The 26,156-nt window shown below is 43.5% G+C and overlaps 1 protein-coding gene across 8 annotated transcripts in view; it reads right to left on the reverse strand.

The window, feature by feature from the left end:
* Positions 1-26,156, reverse strand: part of LOC144768773 (uncharacterized) — a 9,320,023-nt gene that overhangs the window by 2,545,698 nt on the left and 6,748,169 nt on the right. For all 8 annotated transcript variants that reach the window (XM_078652700.1, XM_078652694.1, XM_078652695.1 and 5 more), the window contains 2 exons: positions 4,031-4,134; positions 3,363-3,506 (listed from right to left, as the gene is read on the reverse strand). In XM_078652700.1, coding sequence (XP_078508826.1) covers positions 3,363-3,506; positions 4,031-4,134 — 248 coding nt within the window. The remainder of the gene's footprint in view (positions 1-3,362; positions 3,507-4,030; positions 4,135-26,156) is intronic.

Below are 26,156 nucleotides of genomic sequence, written 5' to 3' on the forward strand. Positions count from 1 at the left end.
GTACACATAAATATACAATTTATAAATATTGAATATTAAATATTAAATATTAAATATTAAATGTTAAATACTGAATTGGAATAAATATAGACTATATAATAATTTGAATATATAAAAAACCTATTAAAACCAAGCTAAAATAGCAAGATTCTATCCCTTCCTGGTATATGCACATGTCTTCGCTGAGACCACTATTTGTGTGTAGGGATATAGGATTTCTAGCAAGCAAGCCTCTTGATTGTTGTCCGTGCTAGTGGGGTTATGCTAAATTGGGAAATAGTAAAACCGTGAACTGGATTAGGTGGATATCTAAATATTTAGATCTAAAGGTTCCAGGAAGCGATAAACTTATGATGATTAAGAAATTTCTAACCTGCAGTACCCCGTATACGGTGTACTGCTTTGTCTGCCCCTGGGGACTTCAATACAATGGGAGTACCATCCACGAAACAAAGAAGAGGGTCCTGGAGCATACTAGGGCTATACAAAACTGTGATATGACATACCAGGTAGCCCGCCACTTTCAAACACAACACAACAGTGATAGGAATCTTTTGACCTTCTTTGCCTTAGATCCCTTCCCTGCGCAACCTAGAGGAGGAGACAGGGTGATGACATTAAGGAGACTAGAGTCTCGATATATCATCGATTTGCAAACTAGAAACCCTGGAGGATTGAATACTAATGAAGAATTGGCAGTACATTTGGGGATATGAAAGGCAAATGATATGTATATAATAATCTGGATCAGTATATGATGCAAGTCAATGAATTTAATATGATTTGGTATGTTTTACAAGTGTATAGTTTTAGAGGAAATACCCATTCAGGGCTTCAAAAGGATGATTGTGCCTTAAACAGTGTTTAATGCTGCATTGGCAAATCTGTAATTGAAATGCAATACCCATCTGTGGGTTTAATAGAATACAGAATGGTATACATAAAATATATTTTTACATCGTAAAAACATGTTTAAATATGGCGCTTATGTGTATGTATACATAGTCCTCTTTCTTCACATGGTTTGTCGGAAATGAAATCATCGACAAAGGCGAATGCCAACGCGTCTGGCCACTTTGAGTTCCGAAAATAAAGATTTGAACTCGCCCCTAAGAGTGCTTTCTCTTTCTTCTGTATGAGGCAAGTCTGGAGCATCGATATATATATATATATATATATATATATATATATATATATATATATATCAAAGCTTTCCTCTCCCTCACCTTTGAAGAAGACACAGCACTCACGGGAGGAGGGTTCAGATTCTTTATTGCAACCCTCAGAGAACCAGACGCGTTTCGGCTACCGCCTTTGTCTATGGTACCATAGACAAAGGCGGTAGCCGAAACGCGTCTGGTTCTCAGTTCTCCGCTCCGCCGCTCCTCGCCGCTCCTCCCGCCTGTCTGCCGGTCCTCACCGCCTGTCCGCCGATCGTCACCGCTCCTCCCCCGCACCATGTCCGCCGCTCCTGGACGCCGCTCCTCCCCACGCTCCTAACGTCAGCACGCAGGTCGCGGCCCATGCTACTTCGAAGGGACTACTTTTTTTTAAGGTACATTTTTTAAATAACGCATATTTTTATAGTTTATATTGCCTATGTCCATCTGCACACCCTGACGATTACAATGATGTATCGGGTGTGTGGATTGGCGCTGTGGTTCCCGAGTTTACCCGCCTCAAAGGTTCAAAGTTCTTGCTTTATAATAGTAGTATAGATATATATATATATATATATATATATATATATATATATATATATATATATATATATATATATATATATACATATATAAAATATAGAGCTGTATATCTATGTTTTTCATATATTTTTTTCATTATTTCCGGGTTCAGAGCTTTTGACTATTGATGAGGATCCCCTGGAAAAGAATTTAGGGTCACAGCCCCCCCCAAATTCTAATTCTGCAAAACAATGATTGGGAATTCCACACCTTAAATCGAGGCTTCTTTGGTTATAAAAGTTATCCTCCACTGCAAATGTCTTTGTAAACAGAGCCCACAGAGAGACTGCTGAATGAGATAGATAAACATATTCACTTTTATCTGAAAGTCAGGCAATGAACTGGCAAAAGATTCTTGAGGCCTCTTGCATTGCAATGCAACTGGTCTCAATTTACGAGAGTTTGAGCTATTGGCATTGGCATTGTAAATGACAATGGCAATAGTTTAAACTATCGCAAATGCAAAACCTATTGCATAGCAAATACTATATTTGGAAAAGGACCCCATGCCGCGCTTTCACTTTAATGGTGGCCACGCCCCTTTCTTTAGGACCGGCTTGTCTAAATAAGGGGCACGGATGCCATTAAAGTGAAAGCGCGGTATGGGTCACTTTTATAAAAAGAAGCATCTGTTTATCAAGTTGACAAATAAATGCTTTTTTTGTAAAAGTGTCCCATGCCACGGTTTTACTTTAATAGGGGCCGCGCACCTTCCTTTAGGCGAGCTGTGTCTAAAGAATGGGGAGTGGCCGACATTAAATTGAAAGCGCGGTATGGTGCGCTTGTAAACCAAAAACTGAATAGTGAGAAAAAAAAACATGCAGCTGCTTTCGGGCTGCAAACAACAAACTAAAGGCACAACCACCACTGTATCAGTGTGGCGTGCCGTGCCAGGGAAAGCAATAAAGCTTTGGGGGAGAGTGTGTCCTGCCTGCAATAGCAGGCAGGATCAAACCATTTAGTCAACTAGTGCTCGGAGGCTGTACTTAAAGCCTATCGAGCACCAACACATGTAACAGGGGGTGTCCTGATGGGAGGTTAAAAAATTAGACAAGGCGGTACTAAGGAGGGACCACTAAACCTGTTGACCAATGAAAAACCACAGTTTACAAAGGACAATGACACAAGCCAATGCAACATATGAGCGGAGAGTGGGCGGAGCTTCAAGTCATACGTGGAAGAGGTGTGGCGCAGCGGCCAGGGCGACTGATGTTGGACGCCGGAGATCACGGTTCGATCCCCGGCTCCTGCGGCAGGGGTCTGCCCAGCACCATGTGACTCTGGGCAATAGCTTGCTTAATCTTCCCGACGGCCCCCAGCGCCTTGACACCTTCGGGTAATTGTTCCCACTTTACAAATACTGGACACAATACTGGACATACATGAATACAGCATGCATCGCAGAGCGTGCGCTGCTCAGGGTTGACCTAAAAAGCCAAAATGAGGCCTAGAAGTAGAACAGAGATGTGCGCAAAATTTGAGATGACTACTATAATTACAAATGTATATCATGCAGGACATTTGTTTAATGCGAATCATATGTTTCTTTAGACATTTAGTCTAAGCCTGCCCAGTTAAACACTCTCTGGGAAACTGTGAGTCTGGAATGCGAGCTCCTACCTTCAGGAAATATTTAATGGAATTGAGCTTCTCTGTATACTGGATTCGAGCTGTGTCGGCATTGGCAATAATAGATATCGCTGTTCCTACCATCCAGCTGTAAAATAGGGCTCCAGTCATCATTAGCAGGGTCGCTGTCACCACCTGTGGATTTGTGAGGTGGTGGAGAGAAAGTGGAGGATGAAATAAAAAGAACGATTTATTTGCCAGTGCGCCAAACCAGCCGGTCCAGAAAAACGTTCACTATAATTCTATCCAACCCTCGAACTGCACTGTTTACTGCAAACCACCCTTTTCAAGAACAGTGCACACTGTAAACCAACTCTTCCACTGTAATGTTTACTTTAAACAAAGCATCCTAGTGCAGTGTAAACCAACCCATTAAGTATAGCATACTGTAAATTCACTCTTCAATTTCCCTGTATGCTGTAATCCAATCCTTCCAGTAGTGTCTATTGTCAAGACCCCTTGCTGTACACTGCACACTAAAGACACACCCTTACAATGCAGTGTTTGCTGTAAACTAACACTCGTACTAACAGATTCGCAGTCAAAGGTTGTTTTACTTTGGCCAAAAAATTTCGAGATGTAGGTTTGTGGTTCGTCAGGTACATAGTGTAACATTTCAGTATTCAAATATACAATAAAAAGGTTTTTCTGAGTCTCACCGTTTCAATAGCAGTGGGATAGATGTCTCCAAATCCGACATTACAAACCATTTGTGTTGAAAAGTATAAGGAGAGAGTATAGAAATCAAGCAATGTCATGTTTTCTGTAAAATAAAGGAGAGACAGTGTAAAACGAATGAGCGCTCGGATAATGTAATTTTAACGCAACCACAGCAGGTTGAAGAGTTTTTGTTTGCTCGCCATAACCGTTCATTTGAAGGAAAGCAAAAACACAAGTTCCATCGTTTACTGATCAAGGTTATTCAACTTGTACAAAAGGCCCATTAAAAAGACCTGTATCAACAAGAACACAACTTTTCATAATCTACTGTCACTTGCTCAAACCTGAAACAATCAACTTGGCTTCCTCCACTCCTTAACACTATGAAAACCTACTTCTTCACAGAAAAGATGAAAAAATATGATGGAAATCATGAAAACTCGTGATTGACACATCACCCTTCAACAACATAGCATTAGTATTAATAGTGAACCTCAAATTCCTGACACGATCGGTCGTTCTGGTGGGGGTTCCCGATTTTTGTGTACATTTTGGACTCAAGTTTCCAGAATCCTTTGCTCCTGATACATTCAGAGGGAGGAGCCAAGTTCATGCACACGCAATAAAATTCATCATTACTTTGACAAAAACCAGCAAGCCAGCTCACAACCATTGGCAACAAGGCAGCTTATTGTTCCGACCACATGCCGGTGGAGATATTTTGAGGCTCACACAAACATCTTCAATGCAACTGAAAGAGTATTTCTTTCATTTCCTTTCTGGTCCCGATCATGTGACCAAAGATCACATGACAAGGATACATGAGTCACTTAAAAGGAGAGAATGAACAGACCTTGCTCAACATGCAGGGACACAGGGAGATGCTATGAGCGCTAGCGGATGCGTACGCTTGATGAAGTAAGGTCTTTTCTCTCCTAATTTTCTCTCCCATTTTTCTACACTGATTAGCTGAATTGCTCTGCTAATGCAGAACGTATTTTTTTACAACAAAATTACTTACAATTTATTTGTTTCTCCTAGTGTGTAACTACAGCGTCCGTCCCCTGATACACCTATGATGCCTGTTGAAAGAACAAGTCATGTATGTAATAGTGATAGAGCAAGATTTCGCATCGCGACTTGCTCGAGTCAAGAACCTCGAAAATTTGTTATAATCCCGTAATTCCAATTGTTCGTTTTACTAAATGTATGTTTTGAATGTGCGTGTGTATCATAGTGATGCTTGCCTATGTGTTTCACTAATACGAATAACCCTTGTCTTTAAAAAATGGATGCTGCTTGAATTCTGATTCTGCGCATGCGTTAGGCATAATCACGTGACATGACGCAGTCACATTTGGAGGGAAAGGGTGCGCATGCGTAACAGCCATAAAATGGCTGCGCTTTCTAATAACGAGGTGAAGCTTGCACCGTCGCTTTTGTGATTTTGTCTGTTGCACTAATAAATAATTGCATAGTATATTTTATAATGATAATTCATAAGTACACACTCATGTTATGTAGTTTATTCATTTATTTCTATGTGTTAATTTGTTTTTGCTTACTTTTCATGTACCATGGTAAACGGGGGGTCCAACTGGGTCGAGAGCCATCTTGAGGGTCCTTTCTGCGCATGACCGCGCAGCCCAGGCAGCCGTAGCCTTGAGCGGTGGAACTCAGCCAGCTGGCAGTCACAGACAAGATGCTCCTGAGAACGCCACCTCTGACCCAGGAGGATAGAGAAATCATGTTCCTGACTTGATACAATGACATTATTTCTATTGTATTCTGCATATTCTCTCATGGGAACCCCAATCTTACTAGGCGGTACCTTAGAATGCAAAATAGGACTTGAATAAGTCTGTTCTGATTGGTGTGTTAACCCATCCTACCTTAGGACCAATCGAAATTGGGGATTCTGACACTTTGCAACATTGGGGGGTGGTACACTGACCCAAAAGAGTATATCTAGCCTAGGTTTAGCTAGAGAAATTGTCCGACTTGTCCGAATAGCTGACCTGTCACTGACCCAATGCACTCAATAGGTGACTGAATATACAGAGCGCTGCGGAGCACTCTGTCCGAATTTGACCATAGACTAAGGTTTTACTAAACCTTAAGTGCTGGCGGAGCACTTTGCTGGGGAGTTCGCCAACCCAATCGGGGTTCTAACTGATAGCTGCAGAGAGGGTGGAGCGCAGGCGTTGCTTCCGAACTGCGGGTGCTGGTCGTATCCTGGTGGTCCTGTCCTGATCCTAATCTGGGTTTCCTGTCCTGTCCTGAGGTGTCCATACTGCACCTGCTGTCCCATTGATGACTGCTATTCCTTGGGGTATTTCCTGTCCTTAACTGACCCGTGGCCAGGGTTGGTTTTCACACCAGTCTAGGTAAATATCTTGCCGAAAACTCTAAACTGCACCTTTCTATTTTTCCGTCTTTGCTTCAATAAAGACATACCTTTGCATATGATAATTTTCCATGCTTTTCCGCAACCATTGCATATCATAAAGTTATTTGCATTTACTTTCATAGCGTGTTCCTATGTCACCCTACCTTTTAGAAATCATTTTCTACATTGCAGTTTGCAATTTCCTGATGTGGTAACTGAAGTACTTTACTAGAGTTATATCGTGTTTCACATTACACCCTTACTATAGCTGTTAGGATTCCTAATTTCCCATTCATATTCATGAAAACTGTTTCCATAGTAAAAATTCCGATTATTGACTGGGTTTTACTGTAAACGTTATGATTTTCCAAAACTGAATTTTAGATAAAAGAACCTTAAAACTTCCCAGTTGTCCGTGGTCATTCGATGAAAACATTGAAATAATTTTTTATGTTGAGTTTTGTATTTTGCTGCCTTTCCTTTTACAGCTAGCTCCCTGACCCATCGTGGTCATAGGTACCCGTATCGGTGGATGGTAAGTCGGGTACACTAGAAATAGCAGGAAGGGACTCACAATTATTGGTAGTAGATTGTATGGTCATCTGATCAATGTATATGGTGAAATGAAATATATGGGCCCGAAACCTAAGTGGTGAAAATATTGGTCGGGTGACCTGCGATCTCTATCAGTAATTTTCTGGTAGCATCAGGATGGTTAGGGAATAGCTAAAGGTTAGGTAGGACTAGTTAAGATTAACTAAGTTGGATGCTGCTAATGAGAGTAGACAATTCGAGTGATTTGATCACTCACTTGAAGTGTTTGTTTTAAAAATTATGAAATGTTTTAAAATTGTTGTTCTTATTCTTATACTGTTATATGTATTTACCTATTCATTAGTAAAACGTCTTAAGTGTTGTCAGAAATCCCCGGGGAATTGAATAGCGAGTGGTGAATAGAATCCACTTGCTTTGAGGTCACTGGCTTTCAAGGAAAGTTGGTGCAGGTTAGGCAGAACTGGAAGCACTAACTAGGGCTTTTTTTTCCTGAATGAATGATTGAATAAATGTTAGTAACGAGGTTCATTGGCAAAATTCCTATTGTGGCATAACCTAGTGAGGGTCACACCGGAAGAGTAGCAGGTTCATCGGAGCTTGAGTGAAAGCAAAAGGGCTCGCTGGTGAAACATTAGACTTGGATATATCCCGGAAAGGTGGATGAGTCTAGGGAAGTAGCAGGTGCCCCAATGCTAGTGTGAAGGGTAGGCGGAAGAGATCTACCCGTAGAGTGTGAAAAGTAAATGGAAGTAGTTTACTTGCAGTGAAACAAAACTCTTTCCTGTCTAGACACTTGAGCACAGTGGCGAATGTGTATTCGTTGTTAAATAACCGAACACTAGCACTTTAGAAAGAAAGAAAGTTTCCGTTACCTTGTGAAGGAGGGAGTCAGGCGCGAAGCTGCTCTGACGTCACTCTGTGCCGCGCTAGGATTGGTAGTCACAGCGGGTTAGTAGCGGAGCTGGAATTGTAAAGGAGGGGTGAGTGGCAAAGCGTGAGAACGGTTTCGCGAAAGGCCGCGCACCCATTGGTCGAAATTATTTGAAATCGTGCATTTCATTGGCCGCACAAAAATAATAGACGTACTTGGATTGGAAGTGGTTTTGTAAACAAAGTCACTCGTAAAAATCGTATGTGGCATTCGTATAGACCGCATACCAGACCTGATCCACGGCATATGGGATTTGAGAACGATCAGTGGAAAGGCGTTAAAAACGACATTATGTACGGAAATAAGAGAAAATTGCCTCTTGTAAATAGGGTGAAGAATTACTTCAAAAAGGACAAGCCGATTAAAACTAGAGAAGGTGTTGTCATACCGCCACCCAACACTCCTGCATCTTTCATGATGTTCGATAAAGGGTACAACACATATGTATGGTTGGAGAACTGGGCGGAATACACGAAAGATGACGGAGTATTGGCTTTCCCGTTAGAGGGTACCTTTAACAGTAGGATTCTATTCAATCCAAGAACCCGGATGAATGATTTACATCCCAGACCTAGATTAACGCAGTACGAAGCACTAGAGGAATGGGAAATTGAGGCTTTTGAAAGGGATAAGCCCCGAATGGATAAAGGGTTAACTAAATTTTATCCAAAATTGAAGCAGGAAGCACGAGCCAAAAAGATGAAACAGTGGAGACAGAATATGATTGTAGAAGGACTGTTTCCCATGATGCCAGCATGTGGTCCTCCTGGGGGGGAGAAGAAAACAGAAAAGTGCAAACATTGGGTACCTATTGGAGAGTCGGATGATGAATTATTAGATGACCTGTTTATGAGAAGTCCGCCTCCTTATAATGAAAGAAATAGACCTTCCAGTGAGGGGGATAATTCCCGAAGACTTCATCTTCAGGATGAGGCCCGATCAGCCAGTGCAGGAGGGGGTTGCCCCATACCTCCTTATACCGAGAGCTTAGGTCCTGTAGATACAAGAGATATCTATCCAAGAATATCAGCTGGTGGGGATGCCAGATACTCCTGTGAAAGCGATTTTTCCCCGAGACCTCCCTACGAGGGTGAGGCGAGATCATCAGGTTCAGGAATGCCGTTTTTACAGCCTTTATATGAAAGAGACCAAGGTCCCTAGGTACAGGAAGTTTGTTCCCAAGACCTAATTATGGTGAAGGACCTAGTGAGACTCATCCCACTGCCCCGAGTTATGCTCCCACTCTGACCCCGCAGGTGTTACATGACAAATCCTTAGAGAGATTATTGGAAGAAAAGGAGCAAGAAATTCTAGCAAAGCAGAGAGCTGAGATAATTCAGAAAATTTCCCAGTTAAATACCAGTCCTGAGGCATTGACAATCCCAGTAACAATCGGACCCGTGGTTCCATTGTATGGGGATCGGCATGAGAGTCCAAACCCTCCAGTCATTACCCCAGTCATAGCCCAGCCAAGACCAGAACCCTTAATAGTAGATGACCAGACAAGCGAGTGCGAGTCTGAGGCTTCGCTATTGGATCTGCCCAATAGAAATACAGGGAAAAGGATGCAGAAAAGACATAACCCTTTTAACACGAGGGAGATTCAGATGGAATCGACTTCGGGTACTAAGAGTGTCACGTTAGTGACTCCTGAAGAAATTGAAAGATGGAGTCAAGAATTAGAGAAACAAACTCCGCAGACGAAACCTTTAGATCTCTACAAACTGAGAGTAGAAATAGAAGAACTAATGGCAGGAAATGTGGGATTAGACAGATTAAATACCTACTCTGGAGAAGAACTGTTGTTTATTTGCAAAAGTCTTACCCGAAATGCCCGAGTACTTCATGAAAAATTGACAGATACTGCTGCTAGCATGGGAATAGATATTTCAAAATCGAAACCCTTGCAGAAACCATACAGAGCAGAATTTTCAGACAAAGATTTGGAAAACCTGAATATATCAGGGAAAAAGGCACAGGTCAAGGAACTATTGACAGTGTTACAGAAATGGGGAGACGTAGAAAGATGGAAAGCCAGATGGGCTAGGAAAAAAGATGAGGCCAGGTCTAAGCAGGTAACTCCCGAATTCGTTCTAAAGGAAGTTGACAAACCAGAACAGTTATGCCCTATGCGCGAAGTGCCAGGAGGAAAATATGTACATGTTCCATGGTCCAGACAGGATATTGTGTCCTTTACCAATGACTTCCCGAAATTACGAGAGAAGCCCGTCGATTGGTACCGGCAGGTAGAAAGATTTGTAAAGGTGCAAAAGTGCTTGTGGAAAGACCTGGATGGGTTCTTCGACATAGTGGTCCCTGTAGATCTGTGGACTGAGTGTAAAATCGCCATAGGTTGGCCTAGTGAGGAATACCCGAGGGACTCAGCAACAGGAGAACCCTCTAAGGAAGTGATGAAAAAATATGATCAGGTAATTCAGCATCTGAAGCTAAAAGTGCCCGCAAAGGAAACTGATTGGACCAAGATAGATAGAACCACGCAGGAAAGGGACGAGCCTGTGCATTCCTTTTATGAAAGGCTGTTGCAGGTGTTCAAAACGTACAGTGGTATAGATAACATCGAAATGAAGGACATGACGCATTTCATTTACAGGTTTGTAAACGGTTTAAGACCAGAAATTTGTCAGTGGATAAAAGATAACAAAATCTGTTGGCAGTCCAAGAAAATGGACGAGGTCCTACGGTACGCAAAGTACTGTGAGGACGAAATGGCAGAAAAGAAAAAGGCCCTGAAGGAGAAAGTGATGTGGGCTCAAGTAAAGCTTGCAGAACAGCAGGAAAAACAATTGAATAAGTTAAACAAAACTACTCAGAACCAAGGCCCTGGGGGTGGGGGTGGAGGAAAGCCCAGAGCAAAAATGAGCAGAGAGGAAGCCAAAAAGAAATTTCCCTGCCACCAGTGTGGGGAAATTGGACATTGGAGAGACGAGTGTCCGTATTTACAGTCCGATAATACCCCAACCCCTGATTTAACTCCACAGACGCAGAATGAAAAGCCAAGAAAGACCCAGCAGCAGGTAAAAACGATTCAAATACCCCGAGCGCCAAAGCCAACTTTTAAGGGAAAATCACCGCAGGGAGATGATATAGAGATCTGGGGGGGCACTGAGAACAGAAATGCAGCAACTTCGCAATATTTATTGAATGACACTTTTTTCTGTGACGACGAGTACTGACGGGGCCTGAGAGGGGAGGACAAGGAGTGTGTACTTGGCGCCTCCTTGCCGGTAGACCAGTCCGGGCCATACATTGAAGGAAAGGTTGATGGAAATGATGTCACCTTTCTATTGGACACTGGTGCTACCCGTTCTACTGTGAGAACAGCAGACGTTCCAAACCTACCCCTCTCGGGAGAAGCAATCCAAGTAGTGGGTGTATCTAATCAATTGATTAGTACCCCCGTTACCGAGCCCATGGAGATATCAATAGGGAACTTCAAAGAAATGCACAGATTTGTCGTCTGTGATACCAGTCCAGTGAACTTACTGGGACGTGATTTGCTGTGAAAAATGAACTGCACTATCTTTTGCACACCAAAGGGCGTTGAGATTCAAACCCCAGACGAAGATGGTATTTACAAGCTAATGTTAGTCAGACCGGACTCAGAAATTAAGCGAATGACTATACAAGACTTACCTGAAGAACTCCAACAGACAGTAAAGCCAGAAGTATGGGACTTTACAGGAAAGGATGTAGGATTAATGGCCAATGTAGACCCAATACAAATAGCCATAAAAGAAAAGGCAGCCTACCCCAATACTAAGCCTTACAGAATGAGTGCCGAAGTGAGAGCAGGAGTTGCCATTGAAATACAGAAATTGCTAGAAGCAAACATCATACAAGAAGTGATGAGTAGCCCGTGTAATTCCCCAATAATTGGAATCAAGAAACCTAGTGGCAAGTACAGAGTAGTGCAGGACCTGAGAAAGGTAAACAAAATTGTGGTTCCTTGCTGTCCTATTGTCCCAAACCCAGCTGTGATTCTGTATCAGATTCCCTGGGATGCTGAATGGTTCACTGTGATTGACCTATGTCATGCATTCTTTTCGATCCCATTGCACCCAGATAGCAAATTTCTTTTCTCATTTGCTTTCAACAGTCACGTGTACGTTTGGAACAGGGTCCCCCAGGGGTACACAGAGAGCCCCTCTATCTTTAATCAGATCTTGAAAAAATGCCTGGAAACTTTAGTCTTACCTAGAAAATCTGTTTTGGTGCAATACATTGACGACCTATTGGTGGCATCCAAAAGTCATAGGGATTGCGTGATTGACACCATTGCCCTACTGAATCACCTAAGTGAAAAGGGACATAAAGTGGCCCCTGAAAAATTGCAGTTCTGTTCAAAATCAGTGAAATATCTGGGGCACCAGATAGAAAAAGGAATAAGAAAAGTCACCTCAGAGAGAGTCAGAATAATTCAAAAGATGCAGTTACCCCGTACTCAGAAAGAAGTCAGAATGTTCCTTGGAGTTGTAGGTTACTGCAGGCAATGGATTGTGGGATTCGCAGTCCATGCCAAGCCTTTAATAAAAATGACAAAGAAAGGAGCACCGGACCATGTGGAATGGGATGATGAAAGCTTAATAGCATTTACTAAATTACGGGATTGTCTGTGTACAGCCCCTGCTTTGGGAATGCCAGATTATTCCAAGGAGTTTGCTTTATTCTGTGACACACGAGACAATTGTGCATTGTCGGTCCTAACTCAGGAACATGGCTTGACTAGACGCCCCGTGGCATATTTCTCTGCCACGTTGGATCCAGTGGCTGCTGGATTACCTGGATGTTTGAAAGCAGTGGCTGCAACATGCACAAGTTTAGAACAGAGTGAATCTATTGTCATGGGACATCCTTTAACTGTGTATGTTCCACACGCAGTTGTGATTTTACTAACCAGAACAAAGACTCAGTATCTCACCCCTAGTCGGCTGACTAAATACGAGAGGATTCTCGTGGGTGCTGCAAATGTGGCCATCACTCGGTGTAATATACTGAACCCCGCCACTCTACTCCCTGACTCAATGGTTTTAGAAGACCAGGGAGAGAACGAGCATGACTGCGTTGACCTGACAGAATTCAGTACTAAACCCCACCCAGACATTAAAGAAACACCCTTGCCTGTACATGATGAAGAATGGTTTGTGGATGGTTCATGCATGAGACACGAACTTGTAGGCCTAAGTGCTGCCTACTCTGTGGTTGCGTTAGACAAAGTTAAAGAAGCATCCTGTTTATTTGGAGTAAAGTCTGCACAAGTAGCCGAACTAATTGCCTTGATAAGAGCTTGCAAATTGGGAAAAGACAAAAGGATAACAGTATATACTGACAGCCAGTACTGTTATGGGGTTGTGCATGACTTTGGCCAATTATGGCTACAAAGAGAATTCCTGACATCATCAGGTACTCCCATTCGAAATGGAAAAGTTATCCAAGACCTTCTAGAGGCAATCCAATTACCAAAAGAATTGGCAGTGGTCAAATGTGTTGCTCATAAAAAGGGCCTTGACCCCGTGTCATTGGGTAATGATTTTGCTGATCGGGTAGCAAAACAATGTGCTATGGATCGCATGTCAATGAATATCAGACTGGGTGGGACTGGAAACAGCTGCCAACTTATGGTGTTTGAAGAAGTGCCTACCTGGGATGAAGTGAGAGAATGGCAGCATGCTGTGCCCTGGGAAGAGAAAGAGAAGTGGAAGGGACTTGGTTGTCGACCAAGACGTGAGGATGGTGTCATTGTGGGCCCAGATGGTATGCCTGTGTTACCTAGGAACCTGCTTGCCCCTATGGCCAGACTGATACATGAAGGATCACACATTGGTAGGGATGCCATGGTACTGGTATTTCAGCAGACCTGGTATAACCCGAAGTTCAGGAAGGTAGCAGAATCCCTTTGCCAGAGGTGCATGACGTGTCAACAGTTCAACGCTGGCAAGAGAACAGTAGTTGAACTGGGGAAAATTGGAAAGTCAGGGGGTCCCTTTGTAAGAATACAAATTGACTTCATCACCATGCCCCGCTGCGAGGGAAAAAGATATGTCCTTGTAGTGGTCTGCCTCTTTTCAAAATGGGTGGAAGCCTACCCTGTCCCACAGAGTGATGCCTTAACAGTAGCCAAATTATTACTACGAGAATTGATACCTAGGTTCGGGGTGCCAGTCACTATTGAATCAGATAGAGGCGGACATTTCCAGAATGAGGTGATGGACCAACTCTGTAAAGCATTTGGAATCACACAAAAGTTACGCTGTGCACATCGTCCAGAGGCTTCTGGAGTGGTAGAGCAGATAAATGGCACTATTAAATCGAGGTTGGCCAAAATGTGTGACTCAACTGGAATGAATTGGATTACTGCCTTGCCTCTTGTTCTGATGGGACTCCGAAGTATTCCAGATCGGAGAACAGGCCTGAGCCCCCATGAAATTTTGATGGGAAGAGTGATGAGACAAGCATGGGTACCAGGAAACAAACTGTTAAGCATTTCTGATGATTTGGTACTTGAGTACTGCAGGAAACTGGGTGACCAAGTGCGTTCTCTCTCTCGCCAGATTGGGGAAGACGCCGTTGCCAACCCGACAACTCCAGTTCACAAATTGGTTCCAGGTGACTGGGTTAGAATAAAGAAGCACACTCGTTCGAGTTGCCTGGCACCGAGGTGGGGAGAAAAACGCCAAGTAATACTGGTGACCACGACAGCAGTGAAGTGTGCAGGCATTCCCAGGTGGATCCATGCCAGCCATACTCAAAAGGTAATTCCAGACAAAGAGCCTGGAGCTGAAGGTTGTCCAGCTGAGGGGTCTGCGGATGTCGGTCCTAAAGTAGCTGATGACGAACAGCCGAGCGCCAGTCCAGCTGAGGGTCCTGCAGACGTTGGTCCGGAAGTAGCTGATGACGAGCAACCGAGCACCAGCCAAGATGATTGGATACCTATAATCGATTTCATTGAAGACCCAATCAGAACAAGAGAGCGAATCTACGAAGATAGAGAGTGGAATAGAGAGGTCGAGATAGGCACAGGCGAAGACCCTCAGATCATTGAGATTCACATCAAATCCGAGGACGAAGAAGGAGGTCAGACAGGGACAGAACAAGTGATCGATACTCCTCCACTGACTCCTGAAATTGAAAAGGGACAGACTAGAAGTAGTGTAATAGTTCGAGCAGAAGAAAATCAAGGGATCGAAGTGCTCGAACAGGATCAGGCAGAGCTAGAAGAATGTGTTCAGGACATAGAAACAGAGACGTTTGAAAGCCAAAACCCAATTTCACCTGAACCAGGCCAGTTTAGTAACCAGGCAGAAGAAATAGATACAAGACCTGGGACTAGTAAGACAGGAAGGGAAGAAACAAAAGAAGCACCACAAACGAAGGAAAACAAAAGAGCATTAGAAGAAAGTCAACTGACAGTGCCAACCAAAAGACTCAAGAAAAAGAAAAATATCAAACCAAGATACATTAAGAGACTAAGATTGAGAATAAAAACAGTAGAAGAGAAACTTGCTGACAGAAGAAAAAGCATACGAATAGCAGAGCAAGCTGGAGAAAGCTCCAAAAGAAGGAGTGATCGAATAAAAAGACTGAATGAGAAATACCAGGATCCTGAATGGACATATCTGATTCTGGAAAATTTAGAGGATCTTGATATTACTGACGAAAGCGACGGGGAACCGATTACTGATTACTCTGCAGAGGAAGAGGACGAACCACCGTGAAATTGCTCAGCATAAAGGTACCTGGGCAAGGCCACAAAGAGGGGTTGAAAACTTCTTCTGAGCCAAAATGTCTGATTCAAGCGTGAGTGGTAGACCTAGCCGCAGTTGTTGCAAAACATGCTGCAAGGTATGTATATGTAGTATAGTTATAGTAATATTAGTTTGGATAGGACTAACAGTTTTCATTCCTTTTATGGTAAGCAAAAATACTAATATTGACCCTACTCAGACTACCGACCCTGAAGAACTGACAACACGAAGTGTAGAAAGACGTGAAAAAGCACTCAGACAGACAAAACGAGACTTAGAAGCATCAGATGAGGAAGGACTACATTACCACGGAGTTAGAAACCAGACACACTTAAATGTTTTCGCAAACTTGTTAGTGCATTATGTAGAAACTATGGAAATAGAAGATTGCTATGTCTGCATGAAGCTACCTACTTCTGTAGCTGAAGGCGTGACTTATCATCACCTACCTCTGACCTATGGAATTTCCTGTAGTATTTTAGCAAGCTTATTTTACAAAAGAGGACCGTTACAGTACTATTACTCTAATAATGACGTAATATTTTCCAAACTTCCTATACGTGGAAATCTGAATCCTGTACATACCAAAAGTGACGTTACACGCTATATGGGAGAATACTTTCTGACTATAGGTACCATAGACTTAAATGAAGCACACAGAGAAAACTTGACCTGTTCATTACATGAACAAGAGAAAATATTTTTGAACATGGCAGAGAAGAGAAGGGAGAGTTTCCAAAGAAAGGCAAATGACAAAAGACAGAAAACCCCAAAATGGGCTGAGGACATGGAAAGCACCTCAAATGGCGGGGCAGGGCCTGCTTTGTTGCTGGATTTCGAAAAGAAAGGGAAACTCTGTCTTCATCGCGAGAAGACTAGTTATTATAATAACATTTTCATTGGTTCCAGTCAATGTGAACATAATTACAAGGTAATTGGAGGTTGGGGTTTCAAAAATGGGTCAGAACCTGTGTTTCCCGGAATTTATTATGTATGTGGAAACAAGGCTTATTTCAAATTGCCAGATCACTGGTATGGAAGCTGCTATTTTGGCATTGTTTTCCCGAAAATATACCACGTGAATGAAATTGCTGGAAGCAACGAAAAAAATAATGGCTTAATGCGTAGTAAAAGAGAAAGCGTAGGTGAAATAATGGGTAGTATTTTTAGTGCACTGATACCTGGAGTGGGAGTGGTTCTGAACACTCACAGAATTTGCAAATTATCCACAATAGTGGATGTGTTGTCTACGGACACGGCTCATGGATTTCTGCTGGTCAATACCGAGATGGTTGCGATCAGATCAATGGTTTTGCAGAACAGACTTGCTCTTGACACCTTATTAGCAAAAGAGGGCGGAGTCTGCCGGATGCTGAAGGCGCAACATTGTTGCACTTACATTCCGGACAAAAGTGTGCAGCTCAAAAGATATGTGAAAAACATTACTAATTTGGAAAAGGAACTCAAACCACTCGAGGTTGACAGTGCCTGGAGGAGACTGGTTGATGGTCTCTCCAATGTAGGTCATTCGTTTGCTAGCTTAGGTAAAAGCTTATTGTTTAAGGTACTGATGCCAATTGGAGTGATAGGTCTTATCCTATTTCTCATATTCGTCTGTTGCAAATGTCGCAAACACACAAAGAAATACCAAGTGAATGCGAGAGGAGTGAAACGGAGTGCTGATGAGCTTGAATTGGAAGAAATGAATAATCAGATTTATAAAAAGGTGAAAAATTCTCACCCTACCAAAAATGAGAAAGAGAAACTGAATCGCCTGTTGGAAGAGATAGAAATGTACAAGGTGTGAAAGAAAGTTGGCATCTGGTTCCACTATTTTGTGATGATAGTAAATATCATCAAAGAGGGGATTGATAGAGCAAGATTTCGCATCGCGAATTGCTCGAGTCAAGAACCTCGAAAATTTGTTATAATCCCGTAATTCCAATTGTTCGTTTTACTAAATTTATGTTTTGAATGTGCGTGTGTATCATAGTGATGCTTGCCTATGTGTTTCACTAATACGAATAATCCTTGTCTTTAAAAAATGGATGCTGCTTGAATTCTGATTCTGCGCATGCGTTAGGCATAATCACGTGACATGACGCAGTCACATTTGGAGGGTAAGGGTGCGCATGCGTAACAGCCATAAAATGGCCGCGCTTTCTAATAACGAGGTGAAGCTTGCACCGTCGCTTTTGTGATTTTGTCTGTTGCACTAATAAATAATTGCATAGTATATTTTATAATGATAATTCATAAGTACACACTCATGTTATGTAGTTTATTCATTTATTTCTATGTGTTAATTTGTTTTTGCTTACTTTTCATGTACCATGGTAAACGGGGGGTCCAACTGGGTCGAGAGCCATCTTGAGGGTCCTTTCTGCGCATGACCGCGCAGCCCAGGCAGCCGTAGCCTTGAGCGGTGGAACTCAGCCAGCTGGCAGTCACCGACAAGATGCTCCTGAGAACGCCACCTCTGACCCAGGAGGATAGAGAAATCATGTTCCTGACTTGATACAATGACATTATTTCTATTGTATTCTGCATATTCTCTCATGGGAACCCCAATCTTACTAGGCGGTACCTTAGAATGCAAAATAGGACTTGAATAAGTCTGTTCTGATTGGTGTGTTAACCCATCCTACCTTAGGACCAATCGAAATTGGGGATTCTGACACTTTGCAACATTGGGGGGTGGTACACTGACCCAAAAAAGTATATCTAGCCTAGGTTTAGCTAGAGAAATTGTCCGACTTGTCCGAATAGCTGACCTGTCACTGACCCAACGCACTCAATTGGTGACTGAATATACAGAGCGCTGCGGAGCACTCTGTCCGAATTTGACCATAGACTAAGGTTTTACTAAACCTTAAGTGCTGGCGGAGCACTTCGCTGGGGAGTTCGCTAACCCAATCGGGGTTCTGACTGATAGCTGCAGAGAGGGTGGAGCGCAGGCGTTGCTTCCGAACTGCGGGTGCTGGTCGTATCCTGGTGGTCCTGTCCTGATCCTAATCTGGGTTTCCTGTCCTGTCCTGAGGTGTCCATACTGCACCTGCTGTCCCATTGATGACTGCTATTCCTTGGGGTATTTCCTGTCCTTAACTGACCCGTGGCCAGGGTTGGTTTTCACACCAGTCTAGGTAAATATCTTGCCGAAAACTCTAAACTGCACCTTTCTATTTTTCCGTCTTTGCTTCAATAAAGACATACCTTTGCATATGATAATTTTCCATGCTTTTCCGCAACCATTGCATATCATAAAGTTATTTGCATTTACTTTCATAGCGTGTTCCTATGTTACCCTACCTTTTAGAAATCATTTTCTACATTGCAGTTTGCAATTTCCTGATGTGGTAACTGAAGTACTTTACTAGAGTTATATCGTGTTTCACATTACACCCTTACTATAGCTGTTAGGATTCCTAATTTCCCATTCATATTCATGAAAACTGTTTCCATAGTAAAAATTCCGATTATTGACTGGGTTTTACTGTAAACGTTATGATTTTCCAAAACTGAATTTTAGATAAAAGAAACTTAAAACTTCCCAGTTGTCCGTGGTCATTTGATGAAAACATTGAAATCATTTTTTATGTTGGGTTTTGTATTTTGCTTCCTTTCCTTTTACAGCTAGCTCCCTGACCCATCGTGGTCATAGGTACCCGTATCGGTGGATGGTAAGTCGGGTACACTAGAAATAGCAGGAAGGGACTCACAATTATTGGTAGTAGATTGTATGGTCATCTGATCAATGTATATGGTGAAATGAAATATATGGGCCCGAAACCTAAGTGGTGAAAATATTGGTCGGGTGACCTGCGATCTCTATCAATAGGTCTGGTCTGTTTTTCCTTTATAAATGTATTTTCCTTAGTGCTACAAAAATATCAATTAAGTTGAGTTTCTAGATGTGGTGACAACTATTTTAAGGCAAACAGTTAGTTCTCACCTTAATACTAATAACCTATTTAATAATCTCACTACTGGGGTTGCTCCAAAAACACATGAGTGCCCATGGATGCCAAATCTGTCCCCCACTTTTTTTTCTCTTTTCAGTTACAACCATACAAGGAAAAGGTCCTATAAATATGGACTGCATGCGTATGTGCATGTTTTTTACCCTTTAATTGCATAGAAAATTAGCAAATTGCAAAAAGCTGGGTAAAACCTTGGTCCTGAAGAAAGCCTACTGACTCTTAAAGGGCTATATAAAGGCTGAAACGTGTCAACCTATTGGATGTCTAAGAACATTAACTCCTAAACGCATCACACTAATCTATTTTAACCTAGCCCTAGATCCCAGAATAATACATTTGTTACAAAGGATTTAAAGGCTACTTACTCAACCCTGCCTTCACTCACTGCTACCACTCAAAGAGCTCCACTTACAAATGTGTCGAGCCCGCCCATTTATGTTCAGAGTCTGAGTGAGGGTCCAATAATGAAGCATGCCACAGGTGAGGTGGTACCTGTGGGTGAGGACCCCATACATGTATATGTGTATATATATATATATATATATATATATATATATATATATATATATATATATATATATATATATATATATATATATATATATATATATATATATATATATATATATTACCTACTGGCGGTCGCCAGTAGGTATATATAGTTAGGATTTTTTCTCTATGGGATTTTTGAAAATTCTATGTCTAATAACTTTGGCGTTTGTGGACGGAATTGGCTGAAATTTTCAGGAAAATGGAACATTTTGTTTCTGAGTAGCCCCTGAAAATTTGGGGGGGGTTTCGTCAAGGGGGGGCCGAGAAAAAAGGGGGGTCCCAAAACGTGTTTTTAACATTGAGTTTTCCATAGGGCGGTTGGCCTCACTTTTAGCCCGAACGGCTGAATGGATTTGCACGAAACTTGGCAAAATTGTAGGGACTGGTAGCCCGATGTGCCTTTGCTAGGTCTCAATATATGTGCTCCAGTGGATTTTGAGAAATTAACGTTCAAAAAAAGATATATATCTGTAACAGCGGACCGGGCAGCGCTCCAGTTCGCGTACTTTCCGCGTTATGGAACTTTGTGAAGCGAAGCTGATTGGTTCTCCGGCGTCTGTAAACATTCCAAACAGTCCGTAGCGGCCGCCATCTTGTCTCTCGGTAGGATCGAGAGACAAGAGGAGGCCAAAGCGAAGGGGAAAATGACCATAAGGGGGCATAGTAGATCCTCCCTGACCCCCTAGGTTTGATGTGGAGGTTTTAAAAGGGCCCCGCGGGGCAAAAAAAAAAAATAATAATAATAATCGAATGGCTGAATGGATTTGCGCGAAACTTGGCAAAATTGTAGGGACTGGTAGCCCGATGTGCCTTTGCTAGGTCTCAATATATGCGCTCCAGTGGATTTTGAGAAATTAACGTTCAAAAAAAGATATATATCTGTAACAGCGGAACGGGCAGCGCTCCAGTTCGCGTACTTTTCGCGTTGCGGTGCTTTGTGAAGCGAAGCTGATTGGTTCTCCGGCATCTGTAAACATTCCAAACAGTCCGTAGCGGCCGCCATCTTGTCTCTCGGTAGGATCGAGAGACAAGAGGAGGCCAAAGCGAAGGGGCAAATGACCATAAGGATGACTCTAACCTCACCTCGGATTGCGGGTGGGTTCTGCTCCTTGCTGCCGCTGTTTGCCGCTGCGACTTGCCGGACCCGCTTCGCGGGTCCCGCTGCACGGCTGACAGCCTTTCTACGTGACCCTGTAGAGGAGATTTGGGCGTTTCTACTGACCGGCAGGGCTGCGAGCTTCTAGCGGGGGACTCCGAGGACCAGGAGCCCCCGCGCGCCCGTTACCACCTGGGCTGCTCTCCCTGCCGGCTCCACCCCCATCCTTCCTTCAAAACCGGCGGCGCAACCCCGGTCAAGCGGACTCCTTTGGGCAAAATCGGAAGACTCTAACCTCACCTCGGATTGCGGGTGGGTTCTGCTCCTTGCTGCCGCTGTTTGCCGCTGCGACTTGCCGGACCCGCTTCGCGGGTCCCGCTGCACGGCTGACAGCCTTTCTACGTGACCCTGTAGAGGAGATTTGGGCGTTTCTACTGACCGGCAGGGCTGCGAGCTTCTAGCGGGGGACTCCGAGGACCAGGAGCCCCCGCGCGCCCGTTACCACCTGGGCTGCTCTCCCTGCCGGCTCCACCCCCTTTTTCCATCAGCCTCATAGACATAAAAGCACAGTAACATCCCCGCTGCGCGGGAGGGCGCCGGGAGAAGCCCGGGACAAGGGCGGGACCGTTTGAGGCCGTTCGAGGACTAAGAGGACTGGCCTGGCCCTCCCCCCTTGGTTCTTGCCATTGTTATCGTGCCTGGACTCTGAGATTAGTGAGTACTCCACAGAAATTATAACTGTCATACATTATGTGTACTCGGGGGAGTCGCAGTAAGACTGCGCTGGGTTTAACTAAGACAAATGGTACCTTGGATGATTTTCTAGTAAAAACTAACTTGGCCATAGATGCCGAAATAACAAAAATGCAGAAGAGGGTTTCTATCGAGCTAGATGCTGCCCGCAGACTCTCCCAAACATTCACTAACTCTAAAAAATCTTCCTTGGGAAACATTGCGTCTGCTGTATCCCCCCAACAGCTTTCATGCCCCCCTCCCCTGTTGATTCTCGCTGACGTTCATCATCCCCCTGTTCCCGCCTCTCCCTTACCATTAGACTCCTCTTTTATTTTCTCACCCACGATTTCCAAATCTAGTGAGGGCAAATTGCCTACTGAACAGGGAAATCTTACCATTTGGCCAGACATTCCAGCTCCCTCTTTTTCTGTAATAAAAAGCAAAAACCTACATCGCCAAGGTCTGAAAAAGAAAAACTATGCAAAACTTCTCCATGCTCGCAAGAAAGCTAAAATTGCAAGGCAGCAGTTTTTCAATCACAGAAGAACCCTGCCTTATACAGGGGAGCCTAAACAATTACCACCTCCACCTACTCAGCTTACAGGGGGTGATAGTAATCTTACCTATTCTAACTCTGTTACTGCCCCTGTTTTAGAGAATCCTGCCGTCCTTGGCGATAACTTAACAAGGGGAGGGCAAAATGAGCCAGGGAGGGACACTGATAAAGCGGGTCATGATGATGATTTTCTCAAAACAGTCTGGGTTACCTTAAAACAATTATTGACACCTCTTGAACTCAGACTGTCACGTATTGAGAATCACCTTCTTGAAATGGACAAAACCTTAGTATCCCTGGCCACACTTAGCCTAAAACAGCTAGAAGCAACATACCCTCAAATTACTGAGGGTGCTCCTCAGGCTAGAAATGATGGCTTCCAACCTGTACCAGCCGGTGACACTGGCATTCAAATGGCTCAAGCCTCTATGGAGGCACCCCATGCCCCCTTAATTTTGTCCTCATCATTACCTCCCCCATTACCCAAACCTACTCCAATCCCTAAACCCCGGACAATTGCAAGTGTCGCTGACCCCCCATCATCTAAGCCACCAATATTAGAGAAAGAATCCTACAAAAAAAAGGTGCAGCCTAAATCTTCTTCTAGAGCTGACCAGAAGGCAAGCAACCCTATCACTCCCCTTTTAGAGCGCAGACCTTACTTAAACCAAAATTATCAGAATTTTCGCGGAGGCTATATTGACCTCCCTCCTGAGGCCGGACCCTATGTTGTTATCTTGGCTGGGGTTCCTTCGCTTGACGCTGACACTGTGGAAACCCAGTGGTCCTTAAAGAACAAAGTGATCCACTGGCTAAATGTTAATAGGCAGCTCCCTCACAACAACAGGGGTAGGGTCCTAATGGCCAGGAGAGTCCCATGGGTGGGTCGCACTTATAAATCAATACCAGGAGACTGCATCGTGGTGTCATTTGCAGACCCCCATACTGCCCATCTCATTACCACATGGGACCTATATGCGACCAAACAAGCAATTGTCACTAAACCCCTTACCTTTTTTTACCCCCCGAAACAGGTAGTAGAGTGTCATGGGGCCTGGACTATAGCCCACAATCAGAGAGGGAAGGGGCACGGGCAGGGATGGCAACCCACTAACAGCTGGTGGGAAGGAGCACCCACTATGAACAGGTTTGAATGCCTAGATCAGGTGGATTGACTGGGAACCGTTGATCTGCTACCCCGGTCGAGCGACCAAAATCACTCAACGAATGGCAGTAGTAGTGATAAATCACCCCTTAATGTCAACAATCCAACTCATTTGGTGGTGGAACAACCCTGCCCTCTTCAGCGCCCCCTATCAGTGCAGGCCACACAACATCTAGATAGGGCACATTCCCAAGCCCTGGTAGGCGTAATGGGGAACGTGGGACAAACACATCAGGAAGTTAGTGAATTAAAGCACTCACTGTTATCCTGGAACGTAGCAGGCCTGGGCAAAAAGATCATGCACACACCCTGGTTGGAGACCGTGCAGAAGCATGGTATACTCTGCCTGCAAGAAACTTGGCTTGCAGAGGAAAGGCACATTATGGGGTATCGAACATTTCACTCACCCGCTGTGCCCTCTCCACAGGGCCGAAATAAAGGGGGTCTGTGCATATACACCTCGAATGTAGGGGATATAAAGGTATATAACTTCCACTCTGACCAATATTTCCAAATTCTTTCATTTAAATGGGGCACCACACAAAAGATTATACTGGTGAATTTTTATAACAATATGCCAGCAAACGAAATGGAATTGATTTTGAATAAAATGTCTAATCACATCCATAAAGTGAGGGATCAAAACACGGGAGACCATACAGTTCTTTGGGTGGGAGATTTTAACTGTGCCATCTGCCCATCTTCTGAGTTAGGTTTGTGCGGCCTTACAGATCATGAGGAGGATGGCCCTCTCCATTTCTCACACACCAATCTGGGGTCTCTCCTAAACAGTATTATATTCTCTTTTGATCTCACCTTCGTTAATCAGGCATGCTCCCCCCCAGTTCCCTTTGCCCCAACATACAATGGAAGAGGCTGTGAAACTACAATCGACTTTGCACTGATATCCCCCACTAAACCCAACTTTCTAACTTTTTGGGAGATAGGGGACGACCCAATGAGTGATCATTACCCTATTACCTTTGGGCTTAGGCTCTCAGATGAGAAAGTAAAGGAATCTAGCGGTACACTTTATCCACTAGAGGTTACCTTAACAAAGATAAATGGCTATGTGATAAAGTGGGAGAAATTGAACCCTATAATCTTCTTTCACAACCTCATATCATCTTGCTTTGCAGACATATCTGTCTGTTTAGAGGTAGATATTGATCCTAAGGCAATTATGGCAGCTTTTGCTAATATCCAACTGTACATAAAAAATATTTTAACCAAGAGCTATAAAAAGAATGGGAAACATGCAGGCGGGTGGTTTGATTCCAGGTGCACAGTCGCCCTAAAGAATTTGAAGAAAGCTTTAAAAATCATTCCGAGAAATAGGGTTCAAATTTCCGAGGCTAGACGTGAGTACAGGAGGGAAATTAATCACCGGAAAGCAACGATGAAAAGGGAGGCCTGGGAAGCTTTGGGGGAAGCTGCCAGGAACAAGGACACTAACCTCTTCTGGAAAGTTATAAGATCAGTATATAATACTAATGATACGGACAACTGCATGGATGTAGCAATCACGGCAGAGCTCTGGGTAGAACATTATGGCAAACTTTACACCAATAGCCAGGGGGACACCAAGAACCACCAAAAGGTAATCTCATCCTTGAATAAACCAACCCAGGATTATCTGTCAAGTGACCACCCAGCATCCCCATACCCAATTGATCTGGTTTTTACCACCTCAGAAGTTGAAAATGCAATCAGGGAAAGCCCCTCAGGGAAAGCCCCTGGCCCGACCACACACCAGTGGATCTTTATAAAACAAATCTTGAATTTTGGGCTCCCCTGTTAACTAACGTTTTAAATATGGGAAACAAATGCGGCTTAATTAACACCTGGTCAGACGCAATTGTAGTGCCCATTTTTAAAAAGGGAAACAGGGACGATCCTGCTTGCTACCGTCCTATATCCTTATTGGACGGCCTCATGAAAATCGCAGGAAGGATCGTCCTTAAGAGAATCCAGCACTGGGAGACAGAAAAAAAAGGTCATTTCGGAGCTTCAATACGGTTTCCGAAAGGGACTGGGTACCCAGGAACAATGCTTAAATCTCTCTCTATTGATGTCCAAATATACCGAGGCCAAAAAAGGGGACCTGTTTGTCACATTTGTTGACCTTAGCTCAGCATTTGATTGTGTGGATCATCTGCAGCTCTGGTCAACATTGGAACATATTGGGGTGGATCCTACCATTGTCGTATTTATAAAAGAACTGTACAGAGATGCCGGTGCCAGAGTGAGGTTCGGGACCCAGGGGCAATGTACTCAGAAATTTGCTATAAATAGAGGGGTTAGGCAAGGCTGCATACTTGCGCCCCTTCTATTTAGCTTTTATATTAACTCTATCGTAGAGCATCTAATAAATCAGCCAAGTGACTACCCAGCCGTTAATGG

Source organism: Lissotriton helveticus, chromosome 7 (genome assembly GCF_964261635.1).
Source record: "Lissotriton helveticus chromosome 7, aLisHel1.1, whole genome shotgun sequence".
Classification (NCBI taxonomy): Eukaryota; Metazoa; Chordata; class Amphibia; order Caudata; family Salamandridae; genus Lissotriton; species Lissotriton helveticus.